The 19481-nt window shown below is 46.7% G+C and overlaps 1 protein-coding gene across 2 annotated transcripts in view; it reads right to left on the bottom strand.

Moving 5' to 3' along the window:
* The window catches only part of LOC106570343 (adenylate cyclase type 2), a 94403-nt gene that overhangs the window by 37997 nt on the left and 36925 nt on the right, over positions 1-19481 (bottom strand). For both annotated transcript variants that reach the window (XM_014142541.3, XM_014142542.3), the window contains exons 5-9: positions 18907-19064; positions 3823-3934; positions 2556-2683; positions 348-506; positions 66-198 (exon numbers count right to left, since the gene is read on the bottom strand). In XM_014142541.3, coding sequence (XP_013998016.1) covers positions 66-198; positions 348-506; positions 2556-2683; positions 3823-3934; positions 18907-19064 — 690 coding nt within the window. The remainder of the gene's footprint in view (positions 1-65; positions 199-347; positions 507-2555; positions 2684-3822; positions 3935-18906; positions 19065-19481) is intronic.

Raw genomic sequence — 19481 nt, 5'->3', positions numbered from 1 at the left:
TTACTTTTCAGAGTATATCTGTGGTTGTGTGTCGACCACGTATGGACCACATTCTCATGTCTGACCTTGGGGTTGATGACCAGGTAAGTGATGACTCCATGTTCCTTCAGGTAAAAGTCTCTACTCTGTCCCTCTCCTGGTTCCACCTTATAGGACCCCTTCAGATGCTCCAATGTTACTGAGGAGATATGGACACGCCTGGGGGAGGAGAGGAGAAGGGTGAGGGAGGAAGAGAGAGGAAAAGGTAGGGGCGGTGAATAATAATCATAAGCCAAATGGTTTGTGAATGCAAATATTTATTGGGAATTATTTTAAGAAACAGCAGACCCCCTTTTGGTTGATCTTACCCTGGCACGCCCCCTGCCTCCATGTGATTGGCTAAAGTGACGTCATGTGACCAGACGTCGTACTGCCACTTCTGGAGGCCGATGACGCCACACAGCACGTTCCCAGAATGCACCCCGACTCGCATATTGATATCCACACCAGTAGCATCACGCACCTTCCTGAGGTAAACATGTATAACCTCATATGAACCGCTGCTTTGTTCTATGGGGTGAAAAATAATGTGTTTGTGTGTATTTCTGTTTGTGTGTGTGTTTGTAGACAGTGTGTAGTGTGTATGTGTGTGTGTTTGTGGGTAGAGAGGATTAGCTTATCATCTCTAGTTCACATGGTGCTTGCACTACAGCTCACACATATATATACTGCTCAAAAAAATAAAGGGAACACTTAAACAACACATCCTAGATCTGAATGAAAGAAATAATCTTATTAAATACTTTTTTCTTTACATAGTTGAATGTGCTGACAAGAAAATCACACAAAAATAATCAATGGAAATCCAATTTATCAACCCATGGAGGTCTGGATTTGGAGTCACACTCAAAATTAAAGTGGAAAACCACACTACAGGCCGATCCAACTTTGATGTAATGTCCTTAAAACAAGTCAAAATGAGGCTCAGTAGTGTGTGTGGCCTCCACGTGCCTGTATGACCTCCCTACAACGCCTGGGCATGCTCCTGATGAGGTGGCGGATGGTCTCCTGAGGGATCTCCTCCCAGACCTGGACTAAAGCATCCGCCAACTCCTGGACAGTCTGTGGTGCAACGTGGCGTTGGTGGATGGAGCGAGACATGATGTCCCAGATGTGCTCAATTGGATTCAGGTCTGGGCCAGTCCATAGCATCAATGCCTTCCTCTTGCAGGAACTGCTGACACACTCCAGCCACATGAGGTCTAGCATTGTCTTGCATTAGGAGAAACCCAGGGCCAACCGCACCAGCATATGGTCTCATAAGGGGTCTGAGGATCTCATCTCGGTACCTAATGGCAGTCAGGCTACCTCTGGCGAGCACATGGAGGGCTGTGCGGCCCCCCAAAGAAATGCCACCCCACACCATGACTGACCCACCGCCAAACCGGTCATGCTGGAGGATGTTGCAGGCAGCAGAACGTTCTCCACGGCGTCTCCAGACTCTGTCATGTCTGTCACATGTGCTCAGTGTGAACCTGCTTTCATCTGTGAAGAGCACAGGGCGCCAGTGGCGAATTTGCCAATCTTGGTGTTCTCTAGCAAATGCCAAACATCCTGCACGGTGTTGGGCTGTAAGCACAACCCCCACCTGTGGACGTCGGGCCCTCATTCCACCCTCATGGAGTCTATTTCTGATCGTTTGAGCAGACACATGCACATTTGTGGCCTGCTGGAGGTCATTTTGCAGGGCTCTGGCAGTGCTCCTCCTGCTCCTCCTTGCACAAAGGCAGAGGTAGCGGTCCTGCTGCTGGGTTGTTGCCCTCCTACGACCTCCTCCACATCTCCTGATGTACTGGCCTGTCTCCTGGTAGCGCCTCCATGCTCTGGACACTACGCTGACAGACACAGCAAACCTTCTTGCCACAGCTCGCATTGATGTACCATCCTGGATGAGCTGCACTACCTGAGCCACTTGTGTGGGTTGTAGACTCCGTCTCATGCTACCACTAGAGTGAAAGCACCGCCAGCTTTCAAAAGTGACCAAAACATCAGCCAGGAAGCATAGGAACTGAGAAGTGGTCTGTGGTCCCCACCTGCAGAACCACTCCTTTATTGGGGGTGTCTTGCTAATTGCTTATAATTTCCACCTGTTGTCTATTCCATTTGCACAACAGCATGTGAAATTTATTGTCAATCAGTGTTGCTTTCTAAGTGGACAGTTTGATTTCACAGAAGTGTGATTGATTTGGAGTTACATTGTGTTGTTTAAGTGTTCCCTTTATTTTTTTGAGCAGTGTATTTATATATATCCCTTTTTGCTCCGTTTCCTTCCATTTAAGAAACGTTTTAACAGAATCGGCGGAATAAATACACCCCTGATCACCCCAAAATACAGTTCACTTTCATGGGTGCATGTGGTAGTGTGTGTGTGTGTGTGTGTGTGTGTGTGTGTGTGTGTGTGTGTGTGTGTGTGTGTGTGTGTGTGTGTGTGTGTGTGTGTGTGTGTGTGTGTGTGTGTGTGTGTGTGTGTGTGTGTGTGTGTGTGTGTGTGTGGAAGCAGAGAGCTGGTGTTTTACTTGATGGCCTCACACATGTCCAGTCCCATCTTGACACAGTTGCGTGCGTGGTGGGGAAGAGACTCTGGTAGGCCTGATACACAGTAGTAACAATCACCCAGGATCTTTATACGCATACACTCATTCTCCTGGAGAGAGAAGAGAGGGGGGGTGGCAGAGAGAGAGAGAGAGAGAGAGAGAGAAAGGGAGAGAGAGTGGCGAGAGAGGGAGAGAGAAGGGAGGTAGTAGGGAAAGGAGTAGGTAGAGGGGGCAACAGATGGACAGAGATAATTAGGGAGAGAGAGAAAGAGAGCGAGAGAGAATTTCAAAATCAGAAAAAAAACATACTTTGTATAAATAAATAAAATATTAAAAAAGTTGAAATCAAAAGATGACCTGTACAGATGCAGGACCTTAATTTGATCATTATTTTGTTGCTCAAAACTTGTAGTGTATTTGAGGTTTTAAAAAGGCTTCTAAAGTTTGTAATTTCCACTTTAAAATCTCAGACTTAATTTGCCATAAAATAAATGTATCAACCCATACAAAAACAGTAATTCACATTTCTTGTTTCAGCAGCATTATTTCCTCCTGTAGAAAACTAAGATCCTACATCTGTAGTTCAAAGATTAGGCAAATAACCATAAGCTTTTTATCAACCTTGCATGAACTTTGCATAGCCTGAGGAACTGTATTGGTGTGCATCCCTAGTGAACCCATACACCTACACGTGCTAATGACCTCTCTCACACGCACCGATGACCCAAAACACACTCCCACTAGATGTTAGGCTGCTTACAGCAATGCTCAAGCATCCTAACTCCTCCGTCTATATTATATAACAACCACATTTCTGGGGCACTAGGCAGTGTGTATCTGTGTGTGTGTGTGTGTGTGTGTGTGTGTGTGTGTGTGTGTGTGTGTGTGTGTGTGTGTGTGTGTGTGTGTGTGTGTGTGTGTGTGTGTGCGTGTGCGTGCGTGTGTAGCCCTGTAGTTGTACTGACATGAATCAACAGCCAACACTCCATTCGAGAAAACACAGGAGACAGATCAGCAAGGGAGAAAACTTCCCACGGATGTACAATATTACGCACAAGAACAACTACCGTTATGTAGTATGGTGCACATACACAGTGATTGAGGGCATTTGTGAGCGTACTACTCTGTGTGTGTGTGTGTGTGTGTGTGTGTGTGTGTGTGTGTGTGTGTGTGTGTGTGTGTGTGTGTGTGTGTGTGTGTGTGTGTGTGTGTGTGTGTGTGTCATTCTTATGCATGCGTGTGACGTTACCTTGGCTATCTGGTCAAACTTGCCGAACAATTCATTGAGCATGTGCACCAGTTCTCCTGGTGAGCAGTCACCAGCCAGCTTAGTAAACCCTACGATGTCTGCATACAGAATACTGAAACAGAGGGAGCGAGAGAGAGAGAGAGAGATGAATACAATTAAATCACATCAAAAGGAAGAGCATTCTTTTCCTTTCCTCTTCTACCTCCTCTCATCTGAGATTTCAGCACCATGTACAGCGATGGACAGCAGCCATCTAAATTGCAGCCATTCCCCACTGTCTGGGAGAATCGCTGAAGACAAATGGGCCGAACCAGGAAGACTATTTAGCTGTTACTGAGAAGACTTAGAAGACACAGAGGCAGGGGCAGACTGGGAGCAGAAATCGTCTCTGGAATTTCTGACAAAGCGAACAATTTGACCAGACCATCTGGCATTTCGGGCAAATGCCAGATGGCCAGTCGCTCCTGCATGGAGAATAATGAATACAGAGGTACCTTCAGCACCACAGGACAGTGGACACTGACATCAATCAGTAGAACCAATCAGCAAGCCTATTTAGTTCACTAAGACTTAGAAGACATCCAGGATAACCAATACAGGGAGACGTTGGTACAGTATCAACTTACGATTTCTCTGATCCGAGTGTATTAGTTTGGAGTAGATTAACGTGTTCTCCGTCAGTGGAGATACAATCAGATACTCTCAGTCCTTGAAAATACATTACTATCATAGAGGTCAATGGTAAACTACTTCTGAGCTCTACACCCTTCACAAATATTCACGCACACATAGACACAGGATTCTGCATACACAACTTGTGAGAACCACGCCAAACAGAGGACATTGCTACATCCCTCTCAGTTATACCACCATGATGGAAAAGGCATTACTAACTACAACCCAATAGCGCTTCAATACATAGACGATGATTTGACTGGCATTATGATTACAGAATGGAGTTGAGTGGAGCGCCTCATCTTCAGTTTACAGAAGGAGATCATTGACTGTATGTATAGTATACAGGATGTACTTGACTCTCTAGTTCAACAGTGATCTCCAATAGAATCCAGGAGACTGGGACCAGGATTAACTGAGCATATCACTATCACTACAGAACACTAAGGTCCACAGATAAAGCAAACCTGACATAGCATAGATGACCTATCTAGGATGAAGAGAAGAGTGGAGAGAAAATAAGAATAGGGTAGAGTTAGTTGAGTAGAGGAGAGCTGGGTAGAGTGGAGTTGGGTAGAGTAGAGTAGGGTAGAGTAGTGTAGAGTACAGTAGAGTAGGCTAGAGCAGGGTAGAGTAGAGTAGGGTAGAGTAGGGTAGGATAGAGTAGAGTAGGGTAGAGTAGAGTAGAGTAGAGTAGATGAGAGTAGAGTAGATGAGAGTAGGGTAGAGTAGAGTATGGTAGAGTAGGGTAGGATAGAGTAGAGTAGAGTAGACTAGAGTAGGGTAGAGTAGAGTAGAATAGAGTAGGATAGAGTAGAGTAGAGTAGGGCAGGGTAGAATATAGTAGAGTAGAGTAGGGCAGGGTAGAGTAGAGTAGAGTAGAGTAGAGTAGAGTAGAGTAGAGTAGAGTAGAGTAGAGTAGAGTAGAGTAGAGTAGGGTAGTGTTGGGTAGGGTAGGGTAGGGTAGGGTATAGTAAAGTAGTGTATAGTAGAGTAGGGTAGAGTAGAGTAGGGTGGAGTAGGGTCAGATAGGGTAGAGTAGAGTAGAGTAGAGTAGAGTAGAGTAGGGTAGGATAGGATAGGGAAGAGTAGGGTAGGGTGGAGTAGGGTAGAGTAGGGTAGAGAAGGGTAGGGTAGAGAAGAGAAGCCCCAAAATTGCCCTCGCTAGAAGCCTGTGTTTCAGACATAAAGAAGTGGATGGCTGCAAACTTTCTACTTTTAAACTCGGGCAAAACAGAGATGCTTGTTCTAGGTCCCAAGAAACAAAGAGATCTTCTGTTGAATCTGACAATTAATCTGGATGGTTGTACAGTCGTCTCAAATAAAACTGTGAAGGACCTCGGCGTTACTCTGGACCCTGATCTCTCTTTTGAAGAACATATCAAGACTGTTTCAAGGACAACTTTTTTCCATCTACGTAACATTGCAAAAATCAGAAACTTTCTGTCCAAAAATGACGCAGAAAAATTAATCCATGCTTTTGTTACTTCTAGGCTGGACTACTGCAATGCTCTACTTTCCGGCTACCCGGATAAAGCACTAAACAAACTTCAGTTAGTGCTAAATACGGCTGCTAGAATCCTGACTAGAACCCAAAATTTTTATCATATTACTCCAGTGCTAGCCTCCCTACACTGGCTTCCTGTTAAGGCAAGGGCTGATTTCAAGGTTTTACTGCTAACCTACAAAGCATTACATGGGCTTGCTCCTACCTATCTTTCCGATTTGGTCCTGCCGTACATACCTACACGTACGCTACGGTCACAAGACGCAGGCCTCCTAATTGTCCCTAGAATTTCTAAGCAAACGGCTGGAGGTAGGGCTTTCTCCTATAGAGCTCCATTTTTATGGAATGGTCTGCATACCAATGTGAGAGACGCAGACTCAGTCTCAACCTTTAAGTCTTTACTGAAGACTTATCTCTTCAGTAGGTCCTATGATTAAGTATAGTCTGGCCCAGGAGTGTGAAGGTGAACGGAAAGGCTGGAGCAACGAACCGCCATTGCTGTCTCTGCCTTGCCGGTTCCCCTCTTTCCACTGGGATTCTCTGCCTCTAACCCTTTTACAGGGGCTGAGTCACTGGCTTACTGGTGTTCTTCCATGCCGTCCATGGGAGGGGTGCGTCACTTGAGTGGGTTGAGTCACTGACGTGGTCTTCCTGTCTGGGTTGGCGCCCCCCCTTGGGTTGTGCCATGGCGGAGATCATTGTGGGCTATACTCGGCCTTGTCTTAGGACGGTAAGTTGGTGGTTGGAGACATCCCTCTAGTGGTGTGGGGGCTGTGCTTTGGCAAAGTGGGTGGGGTTATATCCTGCCTGTTTGGCCCTGTCCGGGGGTATCATCGGATGGGGCCACAGTGTCTTCTGATCCCTCCTGTCTCAGCCTCCAGTATTTATGCTGCAGTAGTTTATGTGTCGGGGGGCTAGGGTCAGTCTGTTACATCTGGAGTATTTCTCCTGTCTTATCCGGTGTCCTGTGTGAATTTAAATATGCTCTCTCTAATTCTCTCTTTCTCTCTTTGTGTCTTTCTCTTGGAGGACCTGAGCCCTAGGACCATGCCTCAGGACTACCTGGTATGATGACTCCTTGCTGTCCCCAGTCCACCTGGCCGTGCTGCTGCTCCAGTTTCAACTGTTCTGCCTGCGGCTATGGAACCCTGACCTGTTCACCAGACGTGCTTGTTGCACCCTCGACAACTACTATGATTATTATTATTTGACCATGCTGGTCATTTATGAACATTTTAACATCTTGACCATGTTCTGTTATAATATCCACCCTGCACAGCCAGAAGAGGACTGGCCACCCCTCATAGCCTGGTTCCTCTCTAGGTTTCTTCCTAGGTTTTTGGCCTTTCTAGGGAGTTTTTCCTAGGGAGTTTTTCCTAGCCACCGTGCTTCTTTCACATAGGGTAGAGTAGGGTGGAGTAGGGTAGAGTAGCGTAGGGTAGGGAAGAGTAGGGTAGAGCAGAGTAGGGTAGAGTAGGGTAGGGTGGAGTAGGGTAGGGTAGGGTAGAGTAGGGTAGAGTAGAGTAGGGTAGGGAAGAGAAGGGTTGGGTTGGGAGGAGTAGAGTAAGGTAGAGTAGAGTAGGGTAGGGTTGGGTGGGGTAGAGTCGTGTAGAGTAGGGTAGAGTAGGGTAGAGTAGAATAGGGTAGAATAAGGTCTGGTAGGGTAGGGTAGAGTAGGGTAGAGTAGGGTCGGGGAGAGTAGAGTAGGGTAGGGTTGAAAAGAGTAGGGTGGTGTAGAGTAGGGTAGGGTCGAGTAGAGTAGGTTAGAGTAGGGTAGGGTAGAGTAGAGTAGAGTAGAGTAGAATAGAGAAGAGTAGAGGAGAGTAGAGTAGAGTAGAGTAAAGTAGGGTAGGGTAGAGTAGAGAAGGATATAGTATAGTAGAGTAGAGTAGAGTAGGGTAGGGTAGGATAGGGTAGAGAAGGGAACAGAAGAGTAGGGTAGAGTAGAGTAGGCTAGAGTAGAGTAGAGTAGAGTAGAGCAGGGTAGTGTTGAGTAGAGTAGAGTAGAGTAGAATAGAGTAGAGTAGAGTAGAGTAGAGTAGAGTAGAGTAGAGTAGGGTAGAGTAGAATAGGGTAGAGTAGGGTGGTGTAGAGTAGAGTAGGGTAGAGTAGAGTAGGGTAGGGTAGAGTAGGGTAGTGTAGGGTAGGGTAGGCTAGGGTAGGGTGGAGAAGGGTAGAGTAGAGTAGGGTAGAGTAGAGTACAGTAGGGTAGAGGAGAGTAGAGTAGGGTAGAGAAGGGTAGGGTAGAGAAGAGAAGAGAAGAGTAGGGTAGGGTAGGGTCGGGTGGAGTAGGGTTGGGTAGGGTAGGGTAGAGTAGAGTAGGGTTGAGTAGAGTAGTGTAGAGTAGTGTAGGACAGAGTAGAGTAGAGTAGGGTAGGGTAGAGTTGGGTAGGGTGGGGTAGAATATAGTAGAGTAGAGTTGAGTAGAGTAGAGTATGGTTGAGTAGGGTCGGGTAGGGTAAGGTGGAGTGGGGTAGAGTGGGGTAGGATAGAGTGAAGTTGAGTAGAGTAGAGTAGGGTAGGGTAGAATAGGGTAGCGTAGTGTAGAGTAGAGTAGGATAGAGAAGAGAAGAGAAGAGTAGGGTAGAGTAGAGTAGGGTAGAGTAGGGTAGTGTAGAGTCGAGTAGGGTAGAGTTGAGTAGGGTAGGGTAGAGTAGGGTAGTGTAGAGTAGGGTAGGGTAGGGTAGAGAAGGGTAGAGTAGAGTAGGGTAGAGTAGAGTAGAGTAGAGTAGAGTAGGGTAGAGAAGGGTAGGGTAGAGAAGAGAAGAGTAGGGTAGGGTAGAGTAGGGTGGAGTAGGGTAGAGTAGCGTAGGGTAGGGAAGAGTAGGGTAGAGCAGAGTAGGGTAGAGTAGGGTAGGGTGGAGTAGGGTAGAGTAGGGTAGAGTAGGGTAGAGTAGAGTAGGGTAGGGAAGAGAAGGGTTGGGTTGGGAGGAGTAGAGTAGGGTAGAGTAGGGTAGGGTTGGGTGGGGTAGAGTCGTGTAGAGTAGGGTAGAGTAGGGTAGAGTAGAATAGGGTAGAGTAAGGTCTGGTAGGGTAGGGTAGAGTAGGGTCGGGGAGAGTAGAGTAGGGTAGGGTTGAAAAGAGTAGGGTGGTGTAGAGTAGGGTAGGGTCGAGTAGAGTAGGTTAGAGTAGGATAGGGTAGAGTAGAGTAGAGTAGAGTAGAATAGAGAAGAGTAGAGGAGAGTAGAGTAGAGTAGAGTAAAGTAGGGTAGAGTAGAGTAGAGAAGGATATAGTATAGTAGAGTAGAGTAGAGTAGAGTAGGGTAGGGTAGGATAAGGGTAGAGAAGGGAACAGAAGAGTAGGGTAGAGTAGAGTAGGGTAGAGTAGGGTAGAGTAGAGTAGAGTAGAGTAGAGCAGGGTAGGGTGGAGTGGAGTAGGGTAATGTAGAGTAGAGTAGAGTAGATTAGAATAGAGTAGAGTAGAGTAGAGTAGAGTAGAGTAGAGTAGGGTAGAGTAGAATAGGGTAGAGTAGGGTGGTGTAGAGTAGAGTAGGGTAGAGTATAGTAGGGTAGGGTAGAGTAGTGTAGTGTAGGGTAGGGTAGGGTAGGGTAGGGTGGAGAAGGGTAGAGTAGAGTAGGGTAGAGTAGAGTACAGTAGGGTAGAGGAGAGTAGAGTAGGGTAGAGAAGGGTAGGGTAGAGAAGAGAAGAGAAGAGTAGGGTAGGGTAGGGTGGAGTAGGGTTGGGTAGGGTAGGGTAGAGTAGAGTAGGGTTGAGTAGAGTAGTGTAGAGTAGTGTAGGACAGAGTAGAGTAGAGTAGGGTAGGGTAGAGTTGGGTAGGGTGGGGTAGAATGTAGTAGAGTAGAGTTGAGTAGAGTAGAGTATGGTTGAGTAGGGTCGGGTAGGGTAAGGTGGAGTGGGGTAGAGTGGGGTAGGATAGAGTGAAGTTGAGTAGAGTAGAGTAGAGTAGGGTAGGGTAGAATAGGGTAGCGTAGGGTAGTGTAGAGTAGAGTAGGGTAGAGTAGAGTAGTGTAGGGTAGGGTAGAGTAGGGTAGTGTAGAGTAGGGTAGGGTAGGGTAGAGAAGGGTAGAGTAGGGTAGAGTAGAGTAGAGTAGAGTAGAGTAGGATAGAGAAGAGAAGAGAAGAGTAGGGTAGAGTAGAGTAGGGTAGAGTAGGGTAGTGTAGAGTATAGTAGGGTAGAGTTGAGTAGGGTAGGGTAGAGTAGGGTAGTGTAGAGTAGGGTAGGGTTGGGTAGAGAAGGGTAGAGTAGAGTAGGGTAGAGTAGAGTAGAGTAGAGTAGAGTAGAGTAGGGTAGAGAAGGGTAGGGTAGAGAAGAGAAGAGTAGGGTAGGGTAGAGTAGGGTGGAGTAGGGTAGAGTAGCGTAGGGTAGGGAAGAGTAGGGTAGAGCAGAGTAGGGTAGAGTAGGGTAGGGTGGAGTAGGGTAGAGTAGGGTAGAGTAGAGTAGGGTAGGGAAGAGAAGGGTTGGGTTGGGAGGAGTAGAGTAGGGTAGAGTAGAGTAGGGTAGGGTTGGGTGGGGTAGAGTCGTGTAGAGTAGGGTAGAGTAGGGTAGAGTAGAATAGGGTAGAGTAAGGTCTGGTAGGGTAGGGTAGAGTAGGGTAGAGTAGGGTCGGGGAGAGTAGAGTAGGGTAGGGTTGAAAAGAGTAGGGTGGTGTAGAGTAGGGTAGGGTCGAGTAGAGTAGAGTAGAACAGAGTAGGGTAGTGTAGATTAGAGTAGGTTAGAGTAGGGTAGGGTAGAGTAGAGTAGAGTAGAGTAGAATAGAGAAGAGTAGAGGAGAGTAGAGTAGAGTAGAGTAAAGTAGGGTAGGGTAGAGTAGAGAAGGATATAGTAGAGTAGAGTAGAGTAGGGTAGGGTAGGATAGGGTAGAGAAGGGAACAGAAGAGTAGGGTAGAGTAGAGTAGGGTAGAGTAGAGTAGAGTAGGTTAGAGTAGAGTAGAGTAGAGTAGAGCAGGGTAGGGTGGAGTGGAGTAGGGTAATGTAGAGTAGAGTAGAGTAGGGTAGTGTTGAGTAGAGTAGAGTAGAGTAGAATAGAGTAGAGTAGAGTAGAGTAGAGTAGGGTAGAGTAGAATAGGGTAGAGTAGGGTGGTGTAGAGTAGAGTAGGGTAGAGTATAGTAGGGTAGGGTAGTGTAGGGTAGTGTAGGGTAGGGTAGGCTAGGGTAGGGTGGAGAAGGGTAGAGTAGAGTAGGGTAGAGTAGAGTAGAGTAGGGTAGAGAAGGGTAGGGTAGAGAAGAGAAGAGAAGAGAAGAGTAGGGTAGGGTAGGGTGGAGTAGGGTTGGGTAGGGTAGGGTAGGGTAGAGTAGAGTAGGGTTGAGTAGAGTAGTGTAGAGTAGTGTAGGACAGAGTAGAGTAGAGTAGGGTAGGGTAGAGTTGGGTAGGGTGGGGTAGAATATAGTAGAGTAGAGTTGAGTAGAGTAGAGTATGGTTGAGTAGGGTCAGGTAGGGTAAGGTGGAGTGGGGTAGAGTGGGGTAGGATAGAGTGAAGTTGAGTAGAGTAGAGTAGGGTAGGGTAGAATAGGGTAGCGTAGGGTAGTGTAGAGTAGAGTAGGGTAGAGTAGAGTAGTGTAGGGTAGGGTAGAGTAGGGTAGTGTAGAGTAGGGTAGGGTAGGGTAGAGAAGGGTAGAGTAGAGTAGGGTAGAGTAGAGTAGAGTAGAGTAGGATAGAGAAGAGAAGAGAAGAGTAGGGTAGAGTAGAGTAGGGTAGAGTATGGTAGTGTTGAGTAGAGTAGGGTAGAGTAGAGTAGGGTAGGGTAGAGTAGGGTAGTGTAGAGTAGGGTAGGGTAGGGTAGAGAAGGGTAGAGTAGAGTAGGGTAGAGTAGAGTAGAGTAGAGTAGAGTAGGGTAGAGAAGGGTAGGGTAGAGAAGAGAAGAGTAGGGTAGGGTAGAGTAGGGTGGAGTAGGGTAGAGTAGCGTAGGGTAGGGAAGAGTAGGGTAGAGCAGAGTAGGGTAGAGTAGGGTAGGGTGGAGTATGGTAGGGTAGGGTAGAGTAGGGTAGAGTAGAGTAGGGTAGGGAAGAGAAGGGTTGGGTTGGGAGGAGTAGAGTAGGGTAGAGTAGAGTAGGGTAGGGTTAGGTGGGGTAGAGTCGTTAGAGTAGGGTAGAGTAGGGTAGAGTAGAATAGGGTAGAGTAAGGTCTGGTAGGGTAGGGTAGAGTAGGGTAGAGTAGGGTCGGGGAGAGTAGAGTAGGGTAGGGTTGAAAAGAGTAGGGTGGTGTAGAGTAGGGTAGGGTCGAGTAGAGTAGAGTAGAACAGAGTAGGGTAGTGTAGATTAGAGTAGGTTAGAGTAGGGTAGGGTAGAGTAGAGTAGAGTAGAGTAGAATAGAGAAGAGAAGAGTAGAGGCGAGTAGAGTAGAGTAGAGTAAAGTAGGGTAGGGTAGAGTAGAGAAGGATATAGTAGAGTAGAGTAGAGTAGAGTAGGGTAGGGTAGGATGGGGTAGAGAAGGGAACAGAAGAGTAGGGTAGAGTAGAGTAGGGTAGAGTAGAGTAGAGTAGGTTAGAGTAGAGTAGAGTAGAGTAGAGCAGGGTAGAGTGGAGTGGAGTAGGGTAATGTAGAGTAGAGTAGAGTAGAGTAGGGTAGTGTTGAGTAGAGTAGAGTAGAGTAGAGTAGAGTAGAATAGAGTAGAGTAGAGTAGAGTAGAGTAGAGTAGGGAGGGTAGAGTAGTGTAGAGTAGAGTAGGGTAGGATAGGGAAGAGTAGGGTAGGGTGGAGTAGGGTAGAGTAGGGTCGGGTAGGGTAGGGTAGAGTAGGGTAGAGTAGTGTAGGATAGAGTAGAGTAGAGTAGGGTAGGGTGGAGTAGGGTAGGGTAGTGTAGAATATAGTAGAGTAGAGTTGAGTAGAGTAGAGTAGGATAGAGAAGAGAAGAGTAGGGTAGAGTAGAGTAGGGTAGAGTAGGGTAGTGTAGAGTAGAGTAGGGTAGAGTAGAGTAGGGTAGGGTAGAGGATAGTAGAGTAGCGTAGAGTAGAGTAGAGTAGGGAGGGTAGAGTAGTGTAGAGTAGAGTAGGGTAGGATAGGGAAGAGTAGGGTAGGGTGGAGTAGGGTAGAGTAGGGTCGGGTAGGGTAGGGTAGGGTAGAGTAGGGTAGAGTAGTGTAGGATAGAGTAGAGTAGAGTAGGGTAGGGTGGAGTAGGGTAGGGTAGGGTAGAATATAGTAGAGTAGAGTTGAGTAGAGTAGAGTAGGGTTGAGTAGGGTCGGGTAGGGTAGGGTGGAGTGGGGTAGAGTGGGGTAGGATAGAGTGAAGTTGAGTAGAGTAGAGTAGGGTAGAATAGCGTAGAGTAGGGTGGTGTAGAGTAGAGTAGGGTAGCGTAGAGTAGGGTAGGGTGGAGTAGGGTAGTGTAGGGTAGGGTAGGGTAGGGTGGGGTGGAGAAGGGTAGAGTAGAGTAGGGTAGAGTAGAGTACAGTAGGGTAGAGGAGAGTAGAGTAGGGTAGAGAGGGGTAGGGTAGAGAAGAGAAGAGTAGAGTAGGGTAGGGTAGAGTAGGGTAGAGTTTGGTTGGGTAGGGTAGGGTAAAGTAGGGTAGGGTTGAGTAGAGTAGTGTAGAGTAGTGTAGGATAGAGTAGAGTATAGTAGGGTAGGGTAGAGTTGGGTAGGGTGGGGTAGAATATAGAAGAGTAGAGTTGAGTAGAGTGTAGGGTAGAGTATTGTCGGGTAGGGTTGGGTGGAGTGGGGTAGAGTGGGGTAGGATAGAGTGAAGTTGAGTAGAGTAGAGTAGGGTAGGGTAGAAATAGGGTAGAGTAGGGTAGTGTAGAGTAGAGTAGGGTAGAGTAGAGGAGGGTAGGGTGGAGTAGGCTAGTGTAGAGTTGGGTAGGGTAGAGTAGAGTAGAGTAGAGTAGGATAGAGAACAGAAGAGAAGAGTAGAGAAGAGTAGAGTAGGGTAGAGTAGGGTAGTGTAGAGTAGGGTAGGGTAGAGTAGGGTAGTGTAGAGTAGGGTAGGGTAGGGTAGAGAAGGGTAGAGTAGAGTAGAGTAGGGTAGAGTAGAGTAGGGTAGAGTAGAGTAGAGTAGAGTAGAGTAGGGTAGAGGAGAGGAGAGTAGAGTAGGGTAGAGAAGGGTAGTGTAGAGAAGAGAAGAGAAGAGTAGGGTAGGGTGGAGTAGGGTGGAGTAGGGTAGAGTAGCGTAGGGTAGGGAAGAGTAGGGTAGAGCAGAGTAGGGTAGAGTAGGGTAGGGTGGAGTAGGGTAGGGTAGGGTGGGGTAGGGTAGAGTAGAGTAGGGTAGAAAAGAGAAGGGTTGGGTTGGGAGGAGTACAGTAGGGTAGAGTAGAGTAGGGTAGGGTTGGGTGGGGTAGAGTCGTGTAGAGTAGGGTAGAGTATGGTAGAGTAGAATAGGGTAGAGTAAGGTAGGGTAGGGTAGAGTAGGGTAGAGTAGGGTCGGGGAGAGTAGAGTAGGGTAGGGTTGTGAAGGGTAGGGTAGTGTAGAGTAGGGTAGGGTGGAGTAGAGTAGAGTAGAACAGAGTAGGGTAGTGTAGATTAGAGTAGGTTAGAGTAGGGTAGGGTAGAGTAGAGAATGATATAGTAGAGTAGAGTAGAGTAGAGTAGGGTAGGGTAGGGTAGGGTGGAGAAGGGAACAGAAGAGTAGGGTAGAGTAGAGAAGGGTAGAGTAGAGTAGGTTAGAGTAGAGTAGAGTAGAGCAGGGTAGGGTGGAGAGGAGTAGGGTAATGTAGAGTAGAGTAGGGTAGTGTTGAGTAGAGTAGAATAGAGTAGAGTAGAGTAGAGTAGAGTAAAGTAGAGTAGAGTAGAGTAGAGTAGAGTAGAGTAGGGAGGGTAGAGTAGTGTAGAGTAGAGCAGGGTAGAGTAGGGTAGGGTAGGTAGAGTAGAGTTGGGTAAAATAGGGTAGGGTAAAATAGAGTAGGGTGGGGTAGAGTAGGGTAGAGTAGGGTAGAGAAGGATAGAATAGAGTAGAGTCGAGTAGAGTAGAGTAGAGTAGAGTAGAGTACAGTAGAGTAGGGTAGGGTAGAGTAGAGTAGTGTAGAGTAGAGCAGGGTAGAGTAGAGTAGAGTAGGCTAGAGCAGGGTAGAGTAGATTATGGTAGATTATTGTGGGGTAGAGTAGAGTAGAGTATAGTAGAGTAGAGTAGGGTAGAGTAGGGTAGAGTAGAGTAGAGTAGAGTAGGGTAGGGAAGAGTAGGGTGGGGTAGAGTAGAGTAGAGTAGGGTAGAGTAGTGTCGAGTAGGGTAGGGTAGAGTAGGGTAGGGTAGAGTAGAGTAGAGTAGAGTAGAGTAGAGTAGAGTAGAGTACAGTAGAGTAGTGAGGGTAGAGTAGTGTAGAGTAGAGCAGGGTAGAGTAGGGTAGGGTGGGTAGAGTAGAGTTGGGTAAAATAGGGTAGGGTAGAATAGAGTAGGGTGGGGTAGAGTAGGGTGGAGTAGGGTAGAGAAGGATAGAATAGAGTAGAGTCGAGTAGAGTAGAGTAGAGTAGAGTACAGTAGAGTAGGGTAGGGTAGAGTAGAGTAGAGTAGTGTAGAGTAGAGTAGGGTAGAGTAGAGTAGAGTAGAGTAGGCTAGAGCAGGGTAGAGTAGATTATGGTAGAGTCTGGTGGGGTAGAGTAGAGTAGAGTATAGTAGAGTAGAGTAGGGTAGAGTAGGGTAGAGTAGAGTAGAGGTAGGGTAGGGAAGAGTATGGTGGGGTAGAGTAGTGTAGAGTAGGGTAGAGTAGGGTCGAGTAGGGTAGGGTAGTTTAGGGTAGGGTAGGGTAGAGTAAAGTGGTGTAGAGTGGTGTAGGATAGAGTAGAGTAGAGTAGACTATAATAGAATAAAGTAGAGTAGGGTAGGGTAGGGTAGAGTAAAGTAGGGTAGGGTAGGGTAGATTAGGGTAGGGTAGAGTAAAGTAGTGTAGAGTGGTGTAGGATAGAGTAGAGTAGAGTAGATTATAATAGAATAAAGTAGAGTAGGGTAGGGTAGGGTAGAGTAAAGTAGGGTAGGGTAGATTACAGTAGAGTAGAGTAGGATAGAGTAGAGTAGAATAGAATAGAGAAGAGTAGAGTAGGGTAGGGTGGGGTAGAGTAAAGTAGGGTAGGGTATTTACAGTAGAGTAGAGTAGAGTAAGATAGAGTAGAGTAGAGTAGAGTAGGGTAGAGTAGAGTAGAGTAAAGTAGGGTTGGGTAGATTAGAGTAGAGTAGAGTAGAGTAGGATAGAGTAGGTTTGGGTAGGGTGGGGTAGAGTAGAGTAGAGTTGAGTAGGGTAGGGTAGAGTAGAGTAGGGTATGGTAGAGAAGAGTAGAGTAGAGTAGAGTAGAGTAGAGTAGAGAAGAGTAGGGTAATGTAGAGTAGGGTAGGGTCGAGTAGAGCAGAGTAGATTAGAGTATAGTAGGGTAGTGTAGAGTAGAGTAGAGTAGAGTAGGGAGGGTAGAGTAGAGTAGAGTAGAGTAGAGTAGAGTAGAGTAGAGATTAGTAGGGTAGAGTAGAGTAGAGTATGGTGGGGTAGGGTTGGTAGAGTAGAGTAGAGTAGAGTAGAGTAGAGTAGAGTAGGGTAGGGTAGGGTGGAGTGAAGTAGTGTAGATTAGAGTAGAGTAGAGTAGAGTAGAGTAAAGTAGGGTTGGGTAGAGTACAGTAGTGTAGGATAGAGTAGAGTAGAATAGAATAGAATAGAGTAGAGTAGGGTAGGGTAGAGTATGGTAGGGTAGATTACAGTAGAGTAGAGTACAGTAAGATAGAGTAGAGTAGAGTAGGGTAGGTTTGGGTGGGGTTAGGGTAGGGTAGAGTAGGGTAGAGTAGAGTAGGTTAGAGTAGAGTAGAGCAGGGTAGGTTAGAGAAGAGTAGGGTAATGTAGAGTAGAGTAGAGTAGAGTAGAGTAGAGTAGAGTAGGGAGGGTAGGGTAGGGTAGGGTAGGGTGGAGTAGAGTAGAGTAGAGCAGAGTAGAGGAGAGTAGAGTAGAGCAGGGTAGAGCAGGGTAGAGCAGGGTAGATTAGGGTAGGGTGGGAAGAGTAGAGTTGGGTAAAGTAGGGTAGGGAGGAATAGAGTAGTGTGGGGTAGAGTAGGGTAGGGAAGGATCCAACTCTACTCTTCTCTACTCTACTCTACTCTACTCTACTCTACTCTACTCTACTCTACTATACTCTACCCTACCATAACCTACTCTACTCTACCTTACCCTACTTTACACTACTCCAAGTAGGGTAAAGTAGAGTAGAGTAGGATATGGTAGGGTAGAGTATAGTAGAATAGAGTAGAATAGAGTAGAGTAGAGTAGGGTAGGGTAAGGTAGAGTAGATTAGGGTGGGGTAGAGTAGAGTAGAGTAGAGTTGGATAGACTAGAGTAGAGTAGAGTGGAGTAGGGTAGGGTAGAGTAGGGTAGAGTAGTGTAGAGTAGAGTAGAGTTGAGTAGAGCAGGGTAGAGCGGGGTAGATTAGGGTAGTGTGGGAAGAGTAGAGTTGGGTAAAGTAGGGTAGGGTAGAATAGAATAGGGTGGGGTAGAGTAGGGTAGAGTAGGGTAGGAAAGGATAGAGTAGAGTAGAGTAGAGTAGAGTAGAGTAGGGGGTAGAGTAGAGTAGGGTAGAGTAGTGTAGAGTAGAGTAGGGTAGTGTAGAGTTGAGTAGAGTTGGCTAGAGCAGGGTAGAGTCGATTATGGTAGAGTATGGTGGGGTCGGGTAGAGTTGAGTAGATTAGAGTAGGGTAGAGTAGAGTAGGCTAGAGTAGTGTAGGATAGAGTAGAGTAGAGTAGGGTAGGGTAGGGTAGAGTAGTGTAAAGTAGGGTAAGGTAGAGTAGAGTAGGATATGGTAGGGTAGAGTATAGTAGAGTAGAGTAGAATAGAGTAGAGTAGAGTCGGGTAGGTTAAGTTAAGTTAAGGTAGAGTAGATTAGGTTAGAGTAGAGTAGACTGGAGTAGAGTAGGGTAGAGTAGAGTAGGGTAGAGTACAGTAGAGTATGGTTGGGTAGAGAAGAGTAGGGTAGAGTAGAGTAGGGTTGAGTTGAGTAGGTTAGAGTAGAGTAGAGTAGGGTAGGGTAGGGTAGAGATGAGAAGAGTAGGGTAGTGTAGAGTAGAGTAGAGAAGAATATAGTAGAGTAGGGTAGTGTAGAGTAGGGTAGGGAAGAGTAGAGTAGAGTTGAGGCGGGTAGGGTAGAGTAGGGTAGAGTAGAGTAGAGTAGAATAGGGTAGTGTAGAGTAGAGTAGAGTAGAATATAGTAGGGTAGAGTTGAGTAGGTTAGAGTAGAGTAGAGTAGGGTAGGGTGGAGAAGAGTTGGGTAGTGTAGAGTAGGGTAGGGTATAGTAGAGTAGAGTAAAGTAGAGTAGAGTATAGTAGAGTAGAGTAGAGTAGGGTAGGGTAGAGTAGAGTAGAGTAGGGCAGAGTAGAGTAGGGTAGGGTCGATTCGAGTAAAGTAGAGCAGGGTAGAGCAGGGTAGAGTAGATTAGGGTAAAGTAGGGTAGGGTAGAGTAGAGTAGGGTGGGGTAGAGTAGAGTAGAGTAGAGTAGAGTAAAGTAGAGTAGATAAGAGCAGGGTAGAGTGGAGTATGGTAGAGTGCGGTAGGGTAGGATAGAGTAGAGTAGATTAGAGTAGGGTAGAGTAGAGTAGAGTAGGCTAGAGTAGGGTAGAGTAGAGTATGGTAGAGTAGGGTAGGATAGAGTAGAGTAGATTAGAGTAGGTAAGAGTAGAGTAGGGTAGAGTAGTGTAGTGTAGAGTAGGGTAGGGTAAAGTAGTGTAAAGTAGGGTAGGGTAGGGTAGAGTAGATCGGGTCGAGTAGAGTAGAGTAGGGTAGGGTAGGGTAGGGTGAAGTAGGGTAGAGTAGGGTAGAGTAGGGTAGAATAGAGTAGAGTATAGTAGAGTAGGGTAGGGTAGAGTAGGGTAGAGAAGGATTAAGTAGAGTATTGTAGTGTAAGGTTGGGTCGAGTAGAGTAGAGTAGGGTAGAGTAGGGAAGGGAAGAGTTGAGTAGAGTAGAGTAGAGTAGAGAAGAGTAGGGTATATTAGGGTAGAGTAGAGTATAGTAGGGTAGAGAGGAGTGGAGTAGAGTAGAGAAGAGACAGATGTGTACCTGACGTTGGTATGTCGTTGGACATAGAGGTTGTGAAAGTTGTTGGTGCCCTCTGCCCGGCCGAAGTCCCTGTCCCTTGGTCCCTGTAACCTCTGAATGATCTCTGCCTTCATCACACGGGCAATATGGGCCGGGAGCAGGGACAACAATAACCTCTCCTGGAGAGAGAGAGGGAGAGAGAGAGATATGTCCTGTGATGTCCAAAAAAACTGCTTTAGGTGTGCAGTGCACCCTGATATTTATGAGTGCATAACTCTGTATCAGGGCCAGGTCTCTCTATGGGTGTTAACAGTAATATTAATGGAAGGTTACTAAAAGCTATTTCCTGTATTCAGTCGCTTTAATGGCAGAAAATGTACTTGATTCACAGTCTGCAATTAACCTTGTGTGTGCGTGTGTGTACGTGCAGGCGCGCGTGCGTGTGTGTGTGTGTGTTTGCATTGATTGAAGTGAGTGTAAATCAGACTGACTAGCACTCATCACAACGTGGTCAATTATCTCCCCAGCAGCAGTCTGGGAAGGGAAGCAAATATTTAGATGTGGTACCAGCTCAACTCTAGGAATGCAGATCATCT

This window comes from Salmo salar, chromosome 14, assembly GCF_965601325.2.
Source record: "Salmo salar chromosome 14, fSalSal1, whole genome shotgun sequence".
NCBI classification, from domain to species: domain Eukaryota; kingdom Metazoa; phylum Chordata; class Actinopteri; order Salmoniformes; family Salmonidae; genus Salmo; species Salmo salar.
Note: the sequence above shows the minus strand (reverse complement) of the source record. Positions and strands in the feature narration are given on the sequence as shown.